The 17,489-nt window shown below is 50.6% G+C and overlaps 1 protein-coding gene across 1 annotated transcript; it reads left to right on the top strand.

Annotated features, from left to right (window-relative positions):
• The first annotated feature begins 11,545 nt into the window (after positions 1-11,545).
• On the top strand, positions 11,546-17,031 carry OTUD7A (OTU deubiquitinase 7A). Its single transcript, XM_032621677.1, is given in 14 exon segments — positions 11,546-11,601; positions 13,169-13,264; positions 13,456-13,523; positions 14,236-14,294; positions 14,296-14,336; positions 14,518-14,616; positions 15,731-16,023; positions 16,026-16,434; positions 16,436-16,476; positions 16,479-16,549; positions 16,552-16,633; positions 16,636-16,779; positions 16,782-16,913; positions 16,916-17,031. Coding segments are annotated over 14 exon segments (1,707 nt in total).
• The last annotated feature ends 458 nt before the right edge of the window (positions 17,032-17,489 follow it).

The following is a 17,489-nucleotide window of genomic DNA, read 5'->3' as shown; positions in this document are numbered from 1 at the left end:
TTATTTACCTTTCCAGCTTTTGTGTAAGCAGGTGCAAGTAAACATTCATATATGTATTTTCTGTCCTTACTCAAAAGGTGGCGTTATGAATATTTCACACCTTGCTTATTTCACTCCTAGTGTGTGCTGGAGACCCTCCTGTGGCGCCTCCATCATTCCTTCATATGACAGCAGAACATTATGTTAGGGGAGTGGACTGTAGATTACTTATTCTTCTACAGATGGACACTTAGCTTGTTTCCATTAATTTGCTGTTATAAACAATGCTGCCATGACCATATTGTACATACCTTATATTTATGTGTATAGATATTGCTATAGAATAAATTCCCAGAAGTGGGATGGCTGAGTCATAGGATAAGGGCTTGTAATTTTGGTGAATCCTGGGAAAATGCCTTGCTTGGGGGTTATATCATTCCATACTTCCACCAGCCAGCCGCTGAATAAGGCTGTTTACCCACTAACTAGATAACCAGGTTGTTGCCAACTTTTGCATTTTGCCCCTCTGATATGCGTGAAATGGCTTCTCAGATTTTTTTCTAGTATATTTGTAAATTGCATTTCTTTTGTGAATAAAATCAAGCATCTTTTCATTTGTCTCATGGACATTTGTAATTCTTTTTTTGTGAACTATCTATTCATGTCCTTTGCCTGTGTGTCTTTTGAGTGATCTTTTTTTTTTCCTTATTGTTTCTGGGCGGAACACATACACATACACACATGCACACACATGCACTACACAGGAGAAAACAGAGGGTGTTGTATCTGCTCTGGGTGCCAAGATGGGGAGCCTCGGCTGCTGGTGGCTCACAGCTGAGGCCTCTGCAGGCATCACCCCCGCCGGAGAATGTCACCTCACCCAAGACTCTCCCCCTCCCCTCTCCCCTGTCCCGTGCCTTCTTATATCTGAGTATAACAGCCCGGCCCCTCACCACAGTGTGAACACCTCCGAAGGGCCACCCCCACTGCCATACCACCTGCCAGTTCAGCCGAGGCCCGCCCTCGGCTGTTCAGCTGCTGCTCCCGCCCAGTCCTGCTGCCTCACCACCACCCCCAGCACGCCCCTTCCTCAGATTTTCTCCGGAACAGACCTGGCTCAGAGATGACGCCTTGTACGTGATAAGAGTTGCAAACATTTTCCTAGATTAACATTTTGTATTTAAATCTCTCCAGGACTTTAAATCTAAATTTAAATTTAAATTAAATTTCTCCAGGACCTCCCCTTACGTTCCATGGTTTTCTCTGATTGTTCATGTACCGATTATTGGGACTTACCTGGTGGTCCAGTGGTTAAGAATCCATGCTTCCATTGCAGGGGGCACGGGTTCGATCCCTGGTCAGGGAACTAAGATACCACATGCAGCACAGTGAGAGAAGAAAAGAAAGAAAGAGAGAAAGAAAGGAAGAAGGGAAGGAAGAAAGAAAGAATCAAAAGCTTTAGGACTGGTAGTCCTACAACCTACATTAAAAAAAAAAATCCCTACATGTACCAATTATTGAGGCAGTGGAGTGGGTTTGGTGCCCGCAAGTGCCCCTCCCCGCTCACTGGTTATTCGTGCTTAGTTTTCCAAATGAACATTAATCTTACCTGATTCCAAGAAGGAAAAAAAAAGCGCTTCTATTTCTTATGGGATCATATTAAATTTACAGATTAGTGTAGGAAGAAATGATGATATGGAGTCTTTCAAACTAAGAACATAGCGTGTGCAGTTCTACTTTTGTGCTTTTCAGGGATATTATAATTTTTCCACATGTGTGTTTTACATATCTCTTTTAAGTTTATTTCTCGGTATTTTTTCTTTTAGTTGCCATTTTAAATGGAATATTCTCTTCCATTATGTCTTCTAACTTATTTTTGTTTATACATGAAGGCTGTTTTTCATGTATGTCAATTTTGCATCCTTTGTATTTATGCAGTTCATAGACTGTGTCCAGCTCTCTGCCTCCCCCTGGAGGGGATATGGGTGCATTGCCCGTCCTGGCCCTTACAGTTGGATGGGCCCTTTGACTAGTTCCAGCCACAGGGCTGTGAACACAAATGAGGTGTCACTTCTGAGCCAGACTGTTTGATCCTTAGTGGGAGATGCTCCAGGGCTTTCTGTGCCTCTGCCGAATTGATGGGCAGTTTTAGGAGCAGCTGCTCTGTCAGCCTGAATCCTGAAGTGAGAAGGTGTGACATGAGCTCGCTGACCTACAGCAGAGTCGTGGGCTGAGCAAAAAGCAAACCTTTGTTGTGGTGGCCTCAAGGGTTTGGAGGCTGTTGCCATAAATAGCAGGTATTCCTCTGTGAATGTCCATGTCAGTGTGTTTATCTTAGCATCTTGTGGTAATTTCTGCTTTATAAAGTTTCTACTTTTTATTTAATATGCGTGTATTCATATTTCTTATGTCTTGTTTTCATATGTGCCTGGGATTTATTTTAACCGGGTCTGGTAAGACACACATGACTGTCTTGAAGCAAGAAAGTTTTACCCCCAGTTCTCTAGAGGCGGGAGGCATGGCACACAGGGCCACCCAGAGAAGCACCTTCTGGCCGGAAGGCAGAGGGAGTGAGAGGGACACAAGGGCATAGGGTTTACTGTGGTTTCTGCAAGCAGGAGTGGGCAAGACGTGGTAGGTGGGTTTAGGGCTGGCTGCTGTGAATCACTGCAGCAGGCTCCAGCGTGAAGGCGCTGCAGTGAGCTGTCTCTGGCCTTGGGTGATTGGTCCAGAGCATGAGGCGGGTGATTGGTCCTGACAGAGGAGGGGGTTGGGGGGGGGTGGGCTCTGCATTGGCTTGTTTTTCATATGAAAGCCATGCTTGCCATCACTAAGGATTACAGAGTTCTGAGAAGGGCGATCTCTCCCATGTCAGCAAGACCTCAAAAATACAGAAAATAAAAAGCATGATAAATCCATCTGCATTGTGGACTAAACCCTTCAGCATTATCAAATGGCCTTCCTCATCTTACTTAATGCCTTTTGGCTTAAATTCTGCTTTGTTCAATATAAGATCATTACCCCTGTATTGCCTTTTGCTGTTGTTATAGTTTTATCTTTGCCTAATAAACCTGATGAACCATGGTTCCTCCCCTTTAGCTGTAACCTTTGTGAATCACTTTGCTCTAGATATATCTCCCATATACAGCATAAGTTGGTCTTTGCTTTTTGAGGTAATGTGAAAATTCTTTTTTTTTTAAACAGCTGCATTAAACCTGTTTAAATTTATTGCTATGACAGATATGGCTGGTCTTAGTTCTGTCATTTTATTTTCTATTTATATATAAACATTTAAATGACTTTCACTATATTTTATCAGCTTTCTATTTTTTATTGAAGTATAGTTAACTTACAATATTGTGTTAGTTTCAAGTGTACAGGAAAGTGATTCAGTTATATATATATATTTATATATAAATAGTTATATGTATTTATATTATATATAAATACATTATATATTTTTGTCAGATTCTTTTCCATTATACATTATTACAAGATATTGAGTAGACTTCCCTGTGCTATACAGTAGGTCCTTGTTTTTTATCTATTTCATATATAGTAGTGTGTATATGTTAATCTGAAACTACTAATTTATCTCCCCCCCCCACCCCGCACCTTTCCCCTTTGGTAACTATAAGTTTGTTTTCTGTATCTGTGAGTCTATTTCTGTTTCGTAGATAAGTTCATTTGTGTCATATTTTAGGTGCCACATATAAGCGATATCATATTTGTCTTTGTCTGACTTACTTCACTTAGTATAATAATCTATCTCTAGGTCCATTCATATTGCTGCAAATGGCATTATTTCATTCTTCTCTATGGCTGAGTAGTATTCCATTGTGTACGTATACCACATCTTTATCCATTCATCTGTCGGTGGATAGGTTGCTTCCATGTCTTGACTATTGTAAATAGTGCTGCTATGAACATTGTTTCCCTTTTTCTTAGAGTTGGTTCCAATGATCTGCTGCAATAAAACTAGTTTATATCTTATTCTTCCTCCCTTTCTCTCTTCTACCATCCAACTTAGTAGTATATCACTCATACGTTTTTAGTGTCTTCCTTTGTACTATTATATATGTTCACATATTTATATTTGATCTGCCAACTTCAAATACTATTTTGTACAGCCAAAGCATCTGTAAGTGGATTCTACTTTCTACGTTCTACCATTTTCATTTATTGCACCATTTTTGTTTTGGCAGTATATTGACATTCTCCTCTGTCATTTGTATCTGTACCTTTGCTTTTGCCTAGCTGTACAGTTAAGTACATTTACTGCTGCCTTAATTTCCCTTTGCCAAACCTCCATGCATTCTTGGTCGGCTGGGACTCATCTAGTAGTTTTCTCAAGAAAGATCTATTTGGCTAATATTTCTTGAACTCATATACGTTTAATGTGGTTTGTCTGTAACCTTATCCATGAAGAAATAGCCTAGATGGGTATAAACATTTCTTAGCTCACACTTCTTTAATTCTTTCAGTATCTTGTAAAGATGGCCCCATTATCTTCAGGCATTGAATTGGGCTGCCAAGAAGTATGTTACCAGCCGGATGGTCTTTCCTTTTTGCTGAAATAGTCAAATAATTCTCTTTATCTTTAAAACATAATAATGTTATAAGGCTATATCGTGGTATTGATTATACTAGGACAGTTTCCTTATATACAATGTGCCCTTTCAATGTGTAGGATCGAGTATTGATGTCAGAAGTTCTATTGCTGGTCTTAGATTTCTCTCCTAAAACTGCCATCCCATCTGCTCCTGACTTTCCCTCACTTTTCCCTGATTGGATACCCAAGATCACTCTGTGATAACTATCCATTTTTGTTTCTTCTTTTTTTTTTTTTTTTTTTTTTTGCGGTACGCGGGCCTCTCACTGTTGTGGCCTCTCCCGTTGCGGAGCACAGGCTCCGGACGCGCAGGCTCAGCGGCCATGGCTCACGGGCCCAGCCGCTCCGCGGCATGTGGGATCTTCCCGGACCGGGGCACGAACCTGTGTCCCCTGCATCGGCAGGCGGACTCTCAACCACTGCACCACCAGGGAAGCCCTTTTGTTTCTTCTTAATTAATGAAAGGATATTGAGGAGATTGTTCATTTTTAATTGTTTTAGTATTTCCATTTGTGTGCACATATTTTTTTCTGAAATTATGAGATAAAGCAGAATATACGTGCATCGTGAGGGCTTCCCTGGTGGCGCAGTGGTTGAGAGTGCGCCTGCCGATGCAGGAGACACAGGTTCGTGCCCCGGTCCGGGAAGATCCCACATGCCGCAGAGTGGCTGGGCCCGTGAGCCATGGCCGCTGAGCCTGCACGTCCGGAGCCTGTGCTCCGCAACGGGAGAGGCCACAATAGTGAGAGGCCCACGTACCACAAAAAAAAAAAAGCAAAAAAAGAATATATGTGCATCGTACTATGTATGTTTTTAATTTCTTTTTTTGAGAATCAGCAGAAGGGGGAATCACAAGCCCCCAAAATGTGAACCACAGTGCCTGTCCAATGTGATGTGATTTCACATGACAAATGCTTTTCCTTTTCTTAAAATTTCATGAAATTTTATTACCAAGGCATTTCACAAATTTAATTAGCGTATTATTTTGTTGAGCTTGCCTGATTATAAGGAAATAATAAAACACCTCCCTATTTTTTAAAAAAGTTTTCATTTTTAATCGTAGTTTTGAATTCTTTTTTCTTTTCCATTATTTTCGCTTTCTTATTTGGGGCTCCAGTGATCTGTATGTGGTATTGCTTCACCTATAGGCTCTATCTACCATTTCCCTATAACCCTTTGTTTCTTTATTTCTGTTTCATTTTGCTCACTTTAGTAATTTTCATTTTTATGGTCCTTACTATGCTATCTGTACCTGTTTTCTCTCTGCTCCCTTATAACTGAACTTCATCTCTGAAATCATTTTAGCTCTTTTTTTTTCCTTTTTTTCCTTGAGTTTAGTCAGCTCCCCTTTCACATCTTCCTGTGAGCTCAAATATCACTGCTTCATCATTTTCCTTCATGGATGTGATGCTTTAGTGCTAAACTAAAGCACCACATACCCTTTCGAGAGACAAAACAAAATACACTGTTTAACTTGAAATTGAACCCTACTTGATGTTCCTCTTAAGACAATAAAAAGAAATTAGAGTTTAAAGCACAAGCACGTCACCAGTAAACAGTGCTAGAGGGTAAAATCTGTACCTGTTGGTACCCCAGTCACCTGCTGTGTGTGACAGTCACGAACCAAGGCAGTGCCCGGAAGGAGACATTTGTCAGGCAGCTGCCATCTCTCAAGGCTTTGGGTTGAGGTCTTCCAGCCAGTCATACTGTCCTACGAGAAATACTGTCCTTGGAGAAACACTGCTGGGACATCACTGGAAACACTCGGGTCGGCTGCAGGAGAACCATGAGTATTTCTAGCTGTGCAAGTTGCTCTTGCAAATCAGTGAGAATTCTGTGCATATAGAATCAGAGGGGAATAGAGATTGGATAGTCAACTATCATCTGTCCTCGTTGAACATTTGGCCTCGAAGTTGAGGATACAAACTATAACTAGATTGATGAGTATTCCCATAGAGATGGACTTAATCTTCAAAAGAGGGTATAAATTAAGAGAAGAAGAGAACAAGAAGAAAAATGGGGGGAATCCATGTGCTTTAAGGGCAGGGAAAGGTGAAGGAGCCAGAAGAGGGGACATGGAGTGTTCAGAGTCATAGGACAAGGGGGCTGTTAAGATGTCACATTGCAGAGAGGCCTTCTGGTGTCCTCTCTGTGGCCTGGTGGCCTGCTGGTGTTTAGGAGACGGCATGGGTGACACCTGAATGAGAATTTCACAGAGCACAGGACAGTCTGTGGGGAAGAGAGTGAGGACCCAGCTGGTGAAAACACTGGCGAGGTGGGGATGGAGGGGTCCAGGAAGGAGGGCAGGTCCTGTTATGGTGTCATGATGGGCAGGCAGGGGAGAGGGAGGTCTCAAGGTCTCAAGGTCTCCCTTCCCAGCCAGGATCCGTTGTGCTGGTGTCATTGTTAATACGCACTCCCGTATTAACCTGTCTGCATTTTGTGATAGGACCACGGTCCGTGTGCCTCTCTTCCACCTCGGCTCTCCTTGACCTTCCTCCCGGACACGGGTTCAGCCCTCCCTGTGTCCCCTGCCACCCTCGGCCCTGCTTTAGAGCAAGGTGCCCACCCAGGTCATCACCCCAGCTAAGGAATAATGTCCCTAAAGTCAGGGCCTTGTCTTGCCGTTCTTGGACCGTGCCCTGGAACGTGGGTGCCCATTTGATAGACACCAGCACTTAGACTTGAAAGTGCGTTTGTGCTCACACAGGCAGTGTATGTACACTGTGATTGTTAGTTGCATGTAAGAGTGTAAGTGCACACTTGCATTTCTGCTTCAACTGGTTCCCCTAAACTGACTCTGTCATTGCTACCACCTTGCACGACACAACTACTAACAGTAACAGGGCTGCTTTCCACCCACGTCCCCACCTGTCATCACTTACAAAAACACCCCCAGATCCTGCTGGGGTTTTGTAGAATAACCCGGATGGTTTCATTTGTTTTTCTTTCCCACTGAGATGTGCAAAGATGCTTCTGTGGTGTCTTTGTTAGCTGACTGTGGAGGAAAAAAAATATGATTAAATTGTAAATATCCATGTGATAGAATTTAAACATTCTGGTTGATAGTATCAAGTCTGTCGCAGGAAAAAATAGAAAGACCAGAGGGAGATGCTCAGATATTATTTTAGACATTCGAAGGCTCACTCAGCATATCTTTAGTGAATATAGTGAATACCTGCAATTCAAAGTTAATCGGGAGAGGGTAAGATTTTATTTGCTCTTTAAAATTAAAGCTAAGCTTTTAATTCTTTGCCTTTAAAAAGTGCATGATGCCTAATGGAATCGGATGTGGTGTGTGCTGCCTCCTTCCTTCCGTTAGAAGTCCACCAAGTCTCAGAGTCAGGGATTAGAGGCCCCACACCGAGTTCCAGCCCCCCATCAGCTCGCCCTCGTGCTGCAAACCCCCAGCACCCATCCCGCTAAGTGCTGCCTGGGGTGGGCACACCTGTCCTGCCTGGGGTCTCACCCAGTCCAGCGCCTGAGCTCTGAGGTCGCCTGCCACCGAGGCTCGCGCACAGCGAGCCTCCTGGAGCCTCTGCCCTCCCCAAACTAAGCTTCAAGGAAAAGGTGAAATACTGAGCGAAAACCCAGAGAAAATGTGGGAGTTCTTCTCATTCTTTTTTTTTTATTCTGTGTTTTGCTCCCCTCGGAGAGTAAGCTGTATGACTTTGTTTTCAGAGGCATGGAGGGTTCTGCAGGATGTGCGAATCTAAGGCCAGGGCAGTAGGTATGTCACCTACTTCAGAGGGAACATCAGGTGTGGGTGTGAAATTCTACTCTACATCAGGTGTGGGTGTGAAATTCTACTCTTAGAGAGTACGCATCAGGCCATCTTACCCCTCTGAAAAATGAGAACTAAGACAAGGACCCTACTGTACAGCCCAGGGAACTACTAGGTTCAATATCTTGTAATAACCTATAGTGGAAAAGCATCTGAAAAAGAATAGATCTATCTATGTGTATGTATAACTGAATCTCTTTGCTGTACACCTGAAACATTGTAAATCAACTATACTTCAATTTTTTTTTTTTTTTTTTGCAGTACGCGGGCCTCTCACCGTTGTGGCCTCTCCCGTGGTGGAGCACAGGCTCCGGACGCGCAGGCTCAGCGGCCATGGCTCACGGGCCCAGCCACTCCGCGGCATGTGGGATCCTCCCGGACCGGGGCACGAACCCGTGTCCCCCGCATCGGCAGGCGGGCTCTCAACCACTGCGCCACCAGGGAAGCCCTCTACTTCAATTTTTAAAAAAAGTTTCTTTCCAGGGTAATGAAAATGTGCTGGGATTGTATAGTGTTGATGGTTGCACAACGCTGTGAATATACTAAAAACCATCGAGTGAAAAACCACAAAAAAAGAGGGAATTCCCTGGTGGTCCAGTGGTTAGGACTCGGCGCTTTCACTGCTGGGGCCTGGGTTCAATCCCTGGTCAGGGAGCTTAGATCCCGCAAGCCATGCGGCGTGGCCAAAAAAAATAATAATAATAGAAAAGAACATAAAGAAAAATGAACGAGAACTACTGGTGGGGAGTTCGTGAATGAACACGTGCTATAAGAGACCCTTCTTTGTGTGGTTCTCTCCTAGGATGTGACCGTTATTCATGCATCAGTATTGTAATCTCGTGTCATTTCTCGTCTCCAGGCACAATCTGGGGCCTGATGGCCGCTCTGAATGACCATGGGCAGCTCCGATGGGTACGCGCAGCCAGTGTTTCAATCTGGGTAATTTCTATTGACCTATCTTACTGTTCACAGATTCTTTCCTCAGCTGTGTAAAGTCTACCGATCAGCCCCTCAAAGTCATTCTTTATCTCGATTATTGTTTTTTTTTTTTATTTCTGGCATTTAAATTTGACTCTTTCTTATAGATTTTTTTCTCTCTGCAGAAATTAACCATCAAATTCTGCATGGTGTCTGCCTTTTCTATTAGAGTCTTCAACTTATTAATCAGTTATTTTAAATCAGGTCTAATAGTTTCAACACCTGTGTCATCTCTGCCTCGTTCTGTCATGTGTCCCATCTCTTGTCAATGTGCTGGTTTTCTCCTGTCTTTTCTTATGCCAAAAATGTTTTGTTGAGAGCCGGCCATCTTGAGTAGGGCAATAAAGACTAGGGTATATCATTTTGATTCCTTTCCTTTTGCTGCATGGGGTTGGGATCAGTCTAGTCGGGACCTGATGCTACGCTGGTTACCTTCAAAGGCCTCTGGTTATATCCTGTGTTTACGGTAGGGATGGTATTTCTCACCGTCTGCTGCATGCTTTGTGCTGCGCCTCACTTGGGCAAGGGTCTCTCTCCGTATTCTTGCCCCCTTTCTAGCAGATCGCTATTACTCGCAGCTTGTTAGCCTGGGTGTGGGAGGGGAGCACAGAAGGGTAAGGTTTCTGTTATTCAGATTTAAGCTTCTATCTTAGGCAGGTGCTGTGTCCCTGGATCTGGGGGGAGGGAGTGACCTCCCCCAGCTGTACTTCTGGTCTCAGCACATATTCCTGCCCCTCCCCCCAGGGAAAAAGATGTTTATTCCCTATTTCCTGCTCCCACTCCAAGCTTTACTGGGGAAAGGCCCAGTGCCCTAAGACCAACGGTGTGTGTTGCCCTGTCCCCTGCAGTCTCTTCCACAGTACAGATGGGAAAGGCCCGTGAAGGACACTTTCTCAGAATTCTGTCCAGTCTTTTTTTTTTTTTTTGTGGTACGCGGGGCTCTCACTGTTGCGGAGCACAGGCTCCGGACGCGCAGGCTCACCGGCCCAGCCGCTCCGCGGCATGTGGGATCTTCCCAGACCGGGGCGCGAACCCGTGTCCCCTGCGTCGGCAGGTGGACTCTCAACCACTGCGCCACCAGGCAAGCCCTGGCCAGTCTTTTTGTGAGCGCAGGTCAGGTCCCATGGAGAGGGGCCTGTAAGTGCTTGTGAATTTCCCTTATGTCTGTGGCCCCCAGGGTCCTGTATTCTTTCACTAGGCTACACCCTTCCTTTACCAATTTTAGCTGAATTCTTCTTAAGGGGGTCCAACTGAGTCTGCCCCTATTAAGTTCATGTCCATCCCTCCTCAAAGGCACCTGTTTTTCCTTCGATTTGGGGCTAGCCAGTTGCCTGTGACTTCAGCTCTCGGACGGGTTAAAGGAAAGTTGTCAGAACTTCCCTGGTGGCGTAGTGGTTAAGAATCCACCTGCCAATTCAGGGGACACAGATTCGAGGCCTGGTCCAGGAAGATCCCACATGCTGTGGAGCAACTAAGCCCGTGCGCCACAACTACCGAGCCTGCACTCTAGAGCCCATGCGTTACAACTACTGATACCCACATGCCACAACTACTGAAGCCCTCCCGCCTAGAGCCCGCGCACCGCAACAAAGAGTAGAGCCCGCTCACCGCAACTAGAGAAAAGCCCGCACGCAGCAACGAAAAGCCAACGCAGCCAAAATAAATAAATTTATTTAAGCAAAAAAGAGAGTTGTGAATCTGCAGTTTGTCTAGCTTATTTTTGTTATACGGGTGGGACATTGCTCCTTCAGCTTTTTACATCCCAAACAGAAACCAGAGGTCCCCATTCTTTTTTGGAAAATAAGTACTGAAAATTGGATGCTGCTTCAGTCACCCCTTGTCCAGGCTAGTTTGAAATAATGCCTATATGTTTCCAGGTTAAAAGATACGAGAGAGTTTTTTCAAAGGGGGAAAAACGTTTGCAGGCTTATTTTGAAAAGCATTTGCTGTTCCAGACATTTGCCACCAGAGGGCGAGTCGCCGCATCACTCCCCCTCTCACTGGGTGAGGCCAGGTTTTCAACAGGGAAAAGTAAGTGTGTAAAGTGACAGGCAGAAGCATGGGAAGTACCTGAGGCTCACAGAGCGCCTGTTCTCGAGGCCGCCCTAGGCTGTACAGCTACAGGTGGGGCTCGGGGGCTCTGCAGCCTCAACCCTGACCAGTGGGCCACAACTGTGCCCTCTGCATGCAAGATGCCTTCCGACATCCAGGCTGAGAGGCTGCCGGGAGCCTGCTGCGTGGTCAGGTGGTAGGGAGGCTGAGGGGGGCTGTACAGCTGTACTACTTGAGCTGGTTTATCTGAAACAAATAAACAAAAATCACAGTGGCTTCATGTGATAGAAGTTTGGTTCTCCTGCAAATAAAGTCTAAAACGGGTGTTCCTAATACAGGCAGGTCCCCTCCAAGTGGGGAGTCGGGAGCCCACTCCTGATGCCTTCCAGGGCCACCGTCATCAGAAGCCACCACGCTGGGAAGGGGTGTAGGGGAGAAGGGCCACCCACGCCTAACCACTTCGCCCAGGGCTTCCTCTCATGCCCCACGGGCGCAAGTCAGCACGTGTTCTTTCCTAACGCTAGGGTGGGGACTGGGAAATGTAGCCGGCCTGGGCAGACGCCCCCAAGGCCTCTGTCCCCTGGGAAGGTGGAGAGCCAGACCCCAAATCACCCACACTACACCCACAGAAACTGGCCCTAACAGATTATTATTCTAGAACAATGTTTCCCAGATTTGCTTGATTTTAAGACCCACGGAGGATGCTTATTTAAAATAGAGTCCTTGGGTCCGTTTCCTGGTTACTCTGGTTTGGCCATGTGCCTGGGGGCCTGGGGTGAGCACCTTTACCAAGCCCTGTCTACAGAGGGAGCCTCTATCCCCTGTCCCCGCCCATGGGTGGGAAGCCGGACCAACCCCTCTCTGTTGTCGTGGTGACTCTTGGAACTATGGGACTAGCTCCTGGGTATGGCCCACGGGAGGCTGGTCCTGAGCTACCCTGCAGCTCAGCCCTGGGAGGGGTGGCCTGTGTGTCAGAGCCACACAAAGGCAGGACTGAGCAAGCCAAGGCAGACCAAGCTGCCCCGACCTCTCAAACCAGAGCACAGTGCCGCCCAGCCACATCCAGATGAAAGGGAAAATCCCGAGCAAGGCTGTATTTCCCTTGTATGGGGGGGCGTTGGGGAAGCAGGGGTGGAGGAAGAGGATTATTTGTGTCTCTTTAGCAACACTGGAGGGCAGCACTGAGTCAACGTTGCCGATTTCTTATTAGAAAATCAACTATTAATGGTATTCAACCTTAGATTTTATGTATTTATTATTTATTGATTTGCCTTTCTGTTTTTGCCATGGCACCCCTGCCATGAATATGGGGAAGTGACACCAGCCTCACGGCCAGCACCTGGGAGGTGGGGGCGGGGGAGGAGTGAGGAAGAGGTCAGGTAAACCTTGGGCAGGAGCAAGGCCCCCTGCATCTTGGAGTGGTGCCTGGGGGCTCACTGTCCCCAAAGATGGGGCTCTTGGTGCTAAAGGAAAACAGCGTGTGGGAGGCCCCACGTGCTCAATCAGGACAGTAGACAGGCACTCCAGGGTCAAGGATAGGCCTGAAACAGGGAGGCGCCCACCCAGGAGCTGTCAGCTCCTAACCTACCTCCCCATCTAGAAGGGGGCCTGGCCACACCTCCCTCCTAAGCCGGTGGGACAGCAGAGGCGAGAGCCCCTGCTGGAGGCCCCAGAAGGGTCTGAGTGAAGGCTCCCCAGGCCCTGCACCGGCACGTACCATCCCCAGCAGCACTCACAGAAGCACCCGATTCTCCTTCCACCAGCCACTGGCACGGAGGCAGGAAGCCAGGCTCCAGCAACCAAGCTGCCGGCCTGGCCGAGCCCCAGGCTGTGCTGCTCTGCTGGGGCCTGACCCTCAGGTGGGGCCTGCAGGGGTGCTTAGTGCAGCCCCCATGCGGCTGCTGCTCCGAGGGCAGAAATGGGGGCGGGGTAACCGTCTCCCCATTCTCTGCCCCTGACATCAACAAGGTCACCAGGGAGCTGATCCCAGCAGGCCCGGAAGCTCCCTGCAGATCCCAGACAAACCTGTAAACACCCGCCTCCGCCTCAGCCTTTCTGAGGTGGTCCCGGCTTCCCCGGAGCAGGGGCGGTACTCTGATGAGTCCACCCCTCTGTGCAGTGAGGGGCCCATCTCTCCTCACCGCCTTGTCTACCTGCACGTTCCCTCCCCGGAAGGCTCACTGGGCCACCCCAGAAAGGTTTGCCAGACTCCAGCTTGTTCACCCTCAGGGCGCTATTACCGCCTGACGGCATGAGCTGTATGTCACCTGTTTATCCTGTCCCTGGTCCGGTCCAGGATGTGAGCTCTCTGTGGCAAGGGCGACGGGGTCCCTGGGTCCCACACCGACACAGACTTGCTGCATGAACTCCCGAAAGAGCAGATGGGCCGGCAGCCCTCGCTCCCCTCCTCTGGGAGGAGATGGGTGGGTCTGGCCCCAAGCCCCCTCCCAGGTGACCTTGCTCCCTGTGCTGTCTGGCCTGGATCCTTCCTCAGAAATGGCAGAAGTAGTAATAGCTTTGTTTTGTCTGCTGCCCAAGGAGGGCACCTGCCTTTTGACCCATGTCGAGGCCAGGTCATGTCTCCAACTGCTCTTCAGGGTCCACAATAAAGAGGAATTTTAAAAAAACTATTAGTGATGGTTTTGAAACCTCTGGCCTTAACGCTCCTACTGGCATAGATGTCCTGTGTACAGCCCCATTTGGTTTCCTTAATCACGGAGACACCTGGTCTCAGGGGCCCTTTCCCGTCCTCCCTGGGGGTCGCGGGGTCTTTGAGCCTCCCATCGCGCCTTGGGCCACCTGGCACGGGCCTCTCTCTTTTGCGTCCCAGCCGTGATCCCCCTGAAGGATTCGGAGCACAAGCGGCTGCCTCTGCACTTTGCGGTGGACGCCAGGGAAGGGCTGGGAGTGGCGGAAAGACGACAATGATAACTTATTGGGCCCGGCTGGCCCAATAATACCCTACCCTGTGCCTCCTCCCCCAACGCCCTATGGGGCGGGCTGTCCCCGTGCTTCCCGGGAAGGGGCTGGGCGCCGTGCGCCCCTGCTCCTCGAGGACGGCCGCCGGCGGGCGGGGTGCGCGCGGGCGAGCTGGGGCGCGTCTCACTCTGTGTTCCTCTCTCTCTAGCCTGATCCTGTCGCTAGAAGCCAAGCTGAACCTTCTGCACAGCTACATGAATGTGACGTGAATCCGGATCCCCTCCGAGACCCGGGTGAGCCTGGAGCGCGCCAGGACGGACCGGCAGGCGCACTCGGCTCGGGGCGGGCAGGCGGGGTGCATCCTCCCCCACGGGGGCCGCCCCGCGCCGGGTCCCCGCCCCGCGCCGGGTCCCAGCCCCGCCCTCGGTCCTCGCCGCCCGCGGTCCCCGCCGCCCCGGCTCCGGCTGGAACGCGGGCCTGTGTGCGCGTGTGCCTACGAGTCTGGACGTAGGCGCGCGCTCCGGCTAGGGGAGTTTTTCTTCCCTTATTTTCTTGGGAAGGAGAGGAATAAACCCCGCCCACTCAGAAAACAAACCGTAGGCAAGTCACAACACAAAACTCTCTCTGCGGAGATCGGAACACGATGTGCTGCCACGGAGCGGAATTAATTATAAAAGTGTGTGTGGGTCCTTGGAAAAGGCAGGGAACCGAGGGCGTGACTCCTCGGCACCCCCTCCTTCTCTTCTCCTCTCCCCTCCAGGAAGGGAGGGCTGTGAGAAAGGGGCTGGTGCCCCACTTGGCCCCCTCCCCCGGGGAGGACCCATGCTGGCCCTGCCTCCAGATGCTAAGAAGGATTCGTTCTAAGTATCGGACTGGTTTTTTTGTGATCTCAGTAGTAAAGTCCCAGGAAAAGGGATTTGTTTAAAACCAAACTTACAAATAATTGGTCCTCCCCAGACGTCAGTTTATTTAACCATAAACTGGGGCTCGTAACGAATATTTTTTTAAGTGACACGAGGAAAGCAAGGAGGGCAGTGCCCGGCACACAGTCAGTACCCAGGACAAGCTGGCACTGCTCAGGGTGCTTTCGTACTTCAGCCTTTACGTGTATTTAATCTTCACAGGGCTCCCTGAGGCAGGTCCCGATACCCTATGTTACTGATGGCTCCAGAGTCCAGCTGCGTGGCATATGTCATAACTTGGCTGTGGGTGTTCTTTTCTAGCCTCCACGAGGGCTCCGAAGACAACAACTCTAGCTCGAGAATCAGGAGACTCTCAGGCTGGGCCACAGCTGGGGCTGGGGACAGTGAGGCCGGAGGCCACACTGCGGGAGCAGGGTCTGCCTCCATCTGCCGCGTGAGGACAGCTCTAACCTCCTCCCTTCCTTGCCCTCCCTCTCCCTCGCTGGCCCCTCTGGCGCAGCCGGAGTCCCCGACGGTCTCGGCGGGGAAGAACGTGCAGTCCCTGACCGACTCGCTGGCCTCGGACCGCGACTCGCTGTGCAGCAACTCCAACAGCAAGAACGGCAAGGACAAAGCGAAGGAGAAGCAGCGCAAGGACAAGGACAAGACCCGCACGGACTCCGTGGGCATCCAGCTGAAGAAGAACATGGGCGGCCTGGTGCACGGCCCGATGAGCCGCTCCAAGTCAGCCAACGGCAATCACGGCGACGCGCCCGAGCGCGGCAAGGAGAAGGCCAAGGCGCGCGCAAGGGCAGCGAGGAGGAGTCGGGAGCCTCGGCCAGCACGTCGCCTTCGGAGAAGACCACGCCGTCGCTCACGGGCAAGGCAGCAGGCGCGTCGCCAGCCGACAAGGTCGGCGGGCCCCGCGGCGATGCCTGGAAATACAGCACGGACGTGAAGCTGAGCCTCCACGTCCTGCGCGCCGCCATGCAGGGCGAGCGCAAGTTCATCTGGGCCGGCCTGCTGCTCACCAGCCACCGGCACTAGTTCCACGAGGAGATGATCGGCTACTACCTGACCAGCGCGCAGGAGCGCTTCAGCGCCGAGCAGCGGCGCCGCGACGCCCCCGCCGCCTCCACGGCCAAGGGGCCGCCGCGCAGGCCTGAGGCCGAGGGCGGGCGGAGCCCCGAGCGCGCCTCGCCGGGCCCTCACGCAGCTGGTGCTCAAGCTCAAGGAGCGCCCGAACCCCGGTCGGCGGAGGGGTCACGGGCGGCGCCGCGCGGCGCGGCCTCCACTGGCCCCGGCGGCGGCGGCGGCGGCGGCAGCGGCGCGCGGGCGCCAGCGGACCGGTCCCCGGGGGCAGACCCCCGGCGCCGGGGCGCCAGAGCGTTATCCACGTGGAGGCGGTGAGGCGCGCGGGACAAGGCGTGCTGCGGCCTTGGGCGTGCTGCGGCCGTGCGCCTTGTACCCGCGGCAGAGCCGCAAACTGTCGTCGCTGAGCTACAGCCCGGCGCGCGCCGCCGCCCTGCGCACGGTCGAGTTGATGGCGCCCGCCTCCCAGGGGCCTTGCCCGGCGCGGCGGGGGCGGCAAGCTCTGCCGAGCGCAAGTCGCAGACCTACGCCAACGGCTTCGGCTCGGCGCGCGACGGCCTGGAGTTCGCCGACGCGCCGGCCGCGCGCTCGAACGGTGTGGGCGGCCCGGACGGCCACGCCAGCGAGAGAAGTGCGCGTTCTACGGGCGCGTCGAAACCGAGCACTACTGCTCGTACTGCTGCCGCGAGGAGCGGCGGCGGCAGCGGCGCTAGGCGCCCGCGGCCTCGCCCTAAGCGCGCGCCGCGGCCCCGCTGGCCGGGCTGTCCTCTCAGTGCTGTCGGTGTCTCCTCCGCTCCCTGGTCCACCGGGAAGCCGGCGATCCTCAGTACGTGCCGTGTACGTGTTTGGTCAAATGTTCCTAATGGTGCCTGAACCTACACTGACGCCACTCAGGTAGTAGAGCGATAGGAAACAGCCACGCTGTTGGAAGTGGGTGTGCTAGCTAGCACCTGCCTCGTACCTATGGAAACTGAATTGCCATTGCAAGAGTATTTTTGTTCCTCAATAAGAGAAGTAAAGAAATTTGCACCCCTTTGTTTTTAGAAGGGAGTGTTTTACATGCCTCTTTTGGGGGGGTGGCGGGGGCTTTTTTCTCTAACCCGGCGACTGACCTCTTACATGTAGCGGTCACCTGCGTGCGATCGGCGCCGCCCAGGGTTTCAAAGCGAAC

The sequence above is a fragment of the Phocoena sinus genome, chromosome 2, assembly GCF_008692025.1.
Source record: "Phocoena sinus isolate mPhoSin1 chromosome 2, mPhoSin1.pri, whole genome shotgun sequence".
Lineage (NCBI taxonomy): Eukaryota > Metazoa > Chordata > Mammalia > Artiodactyla > Phocoenidae > Phocoena > Phocoena sinus.
This window is presented reverse-complemented; position numbering and strand designations above follow the sequence as displayed.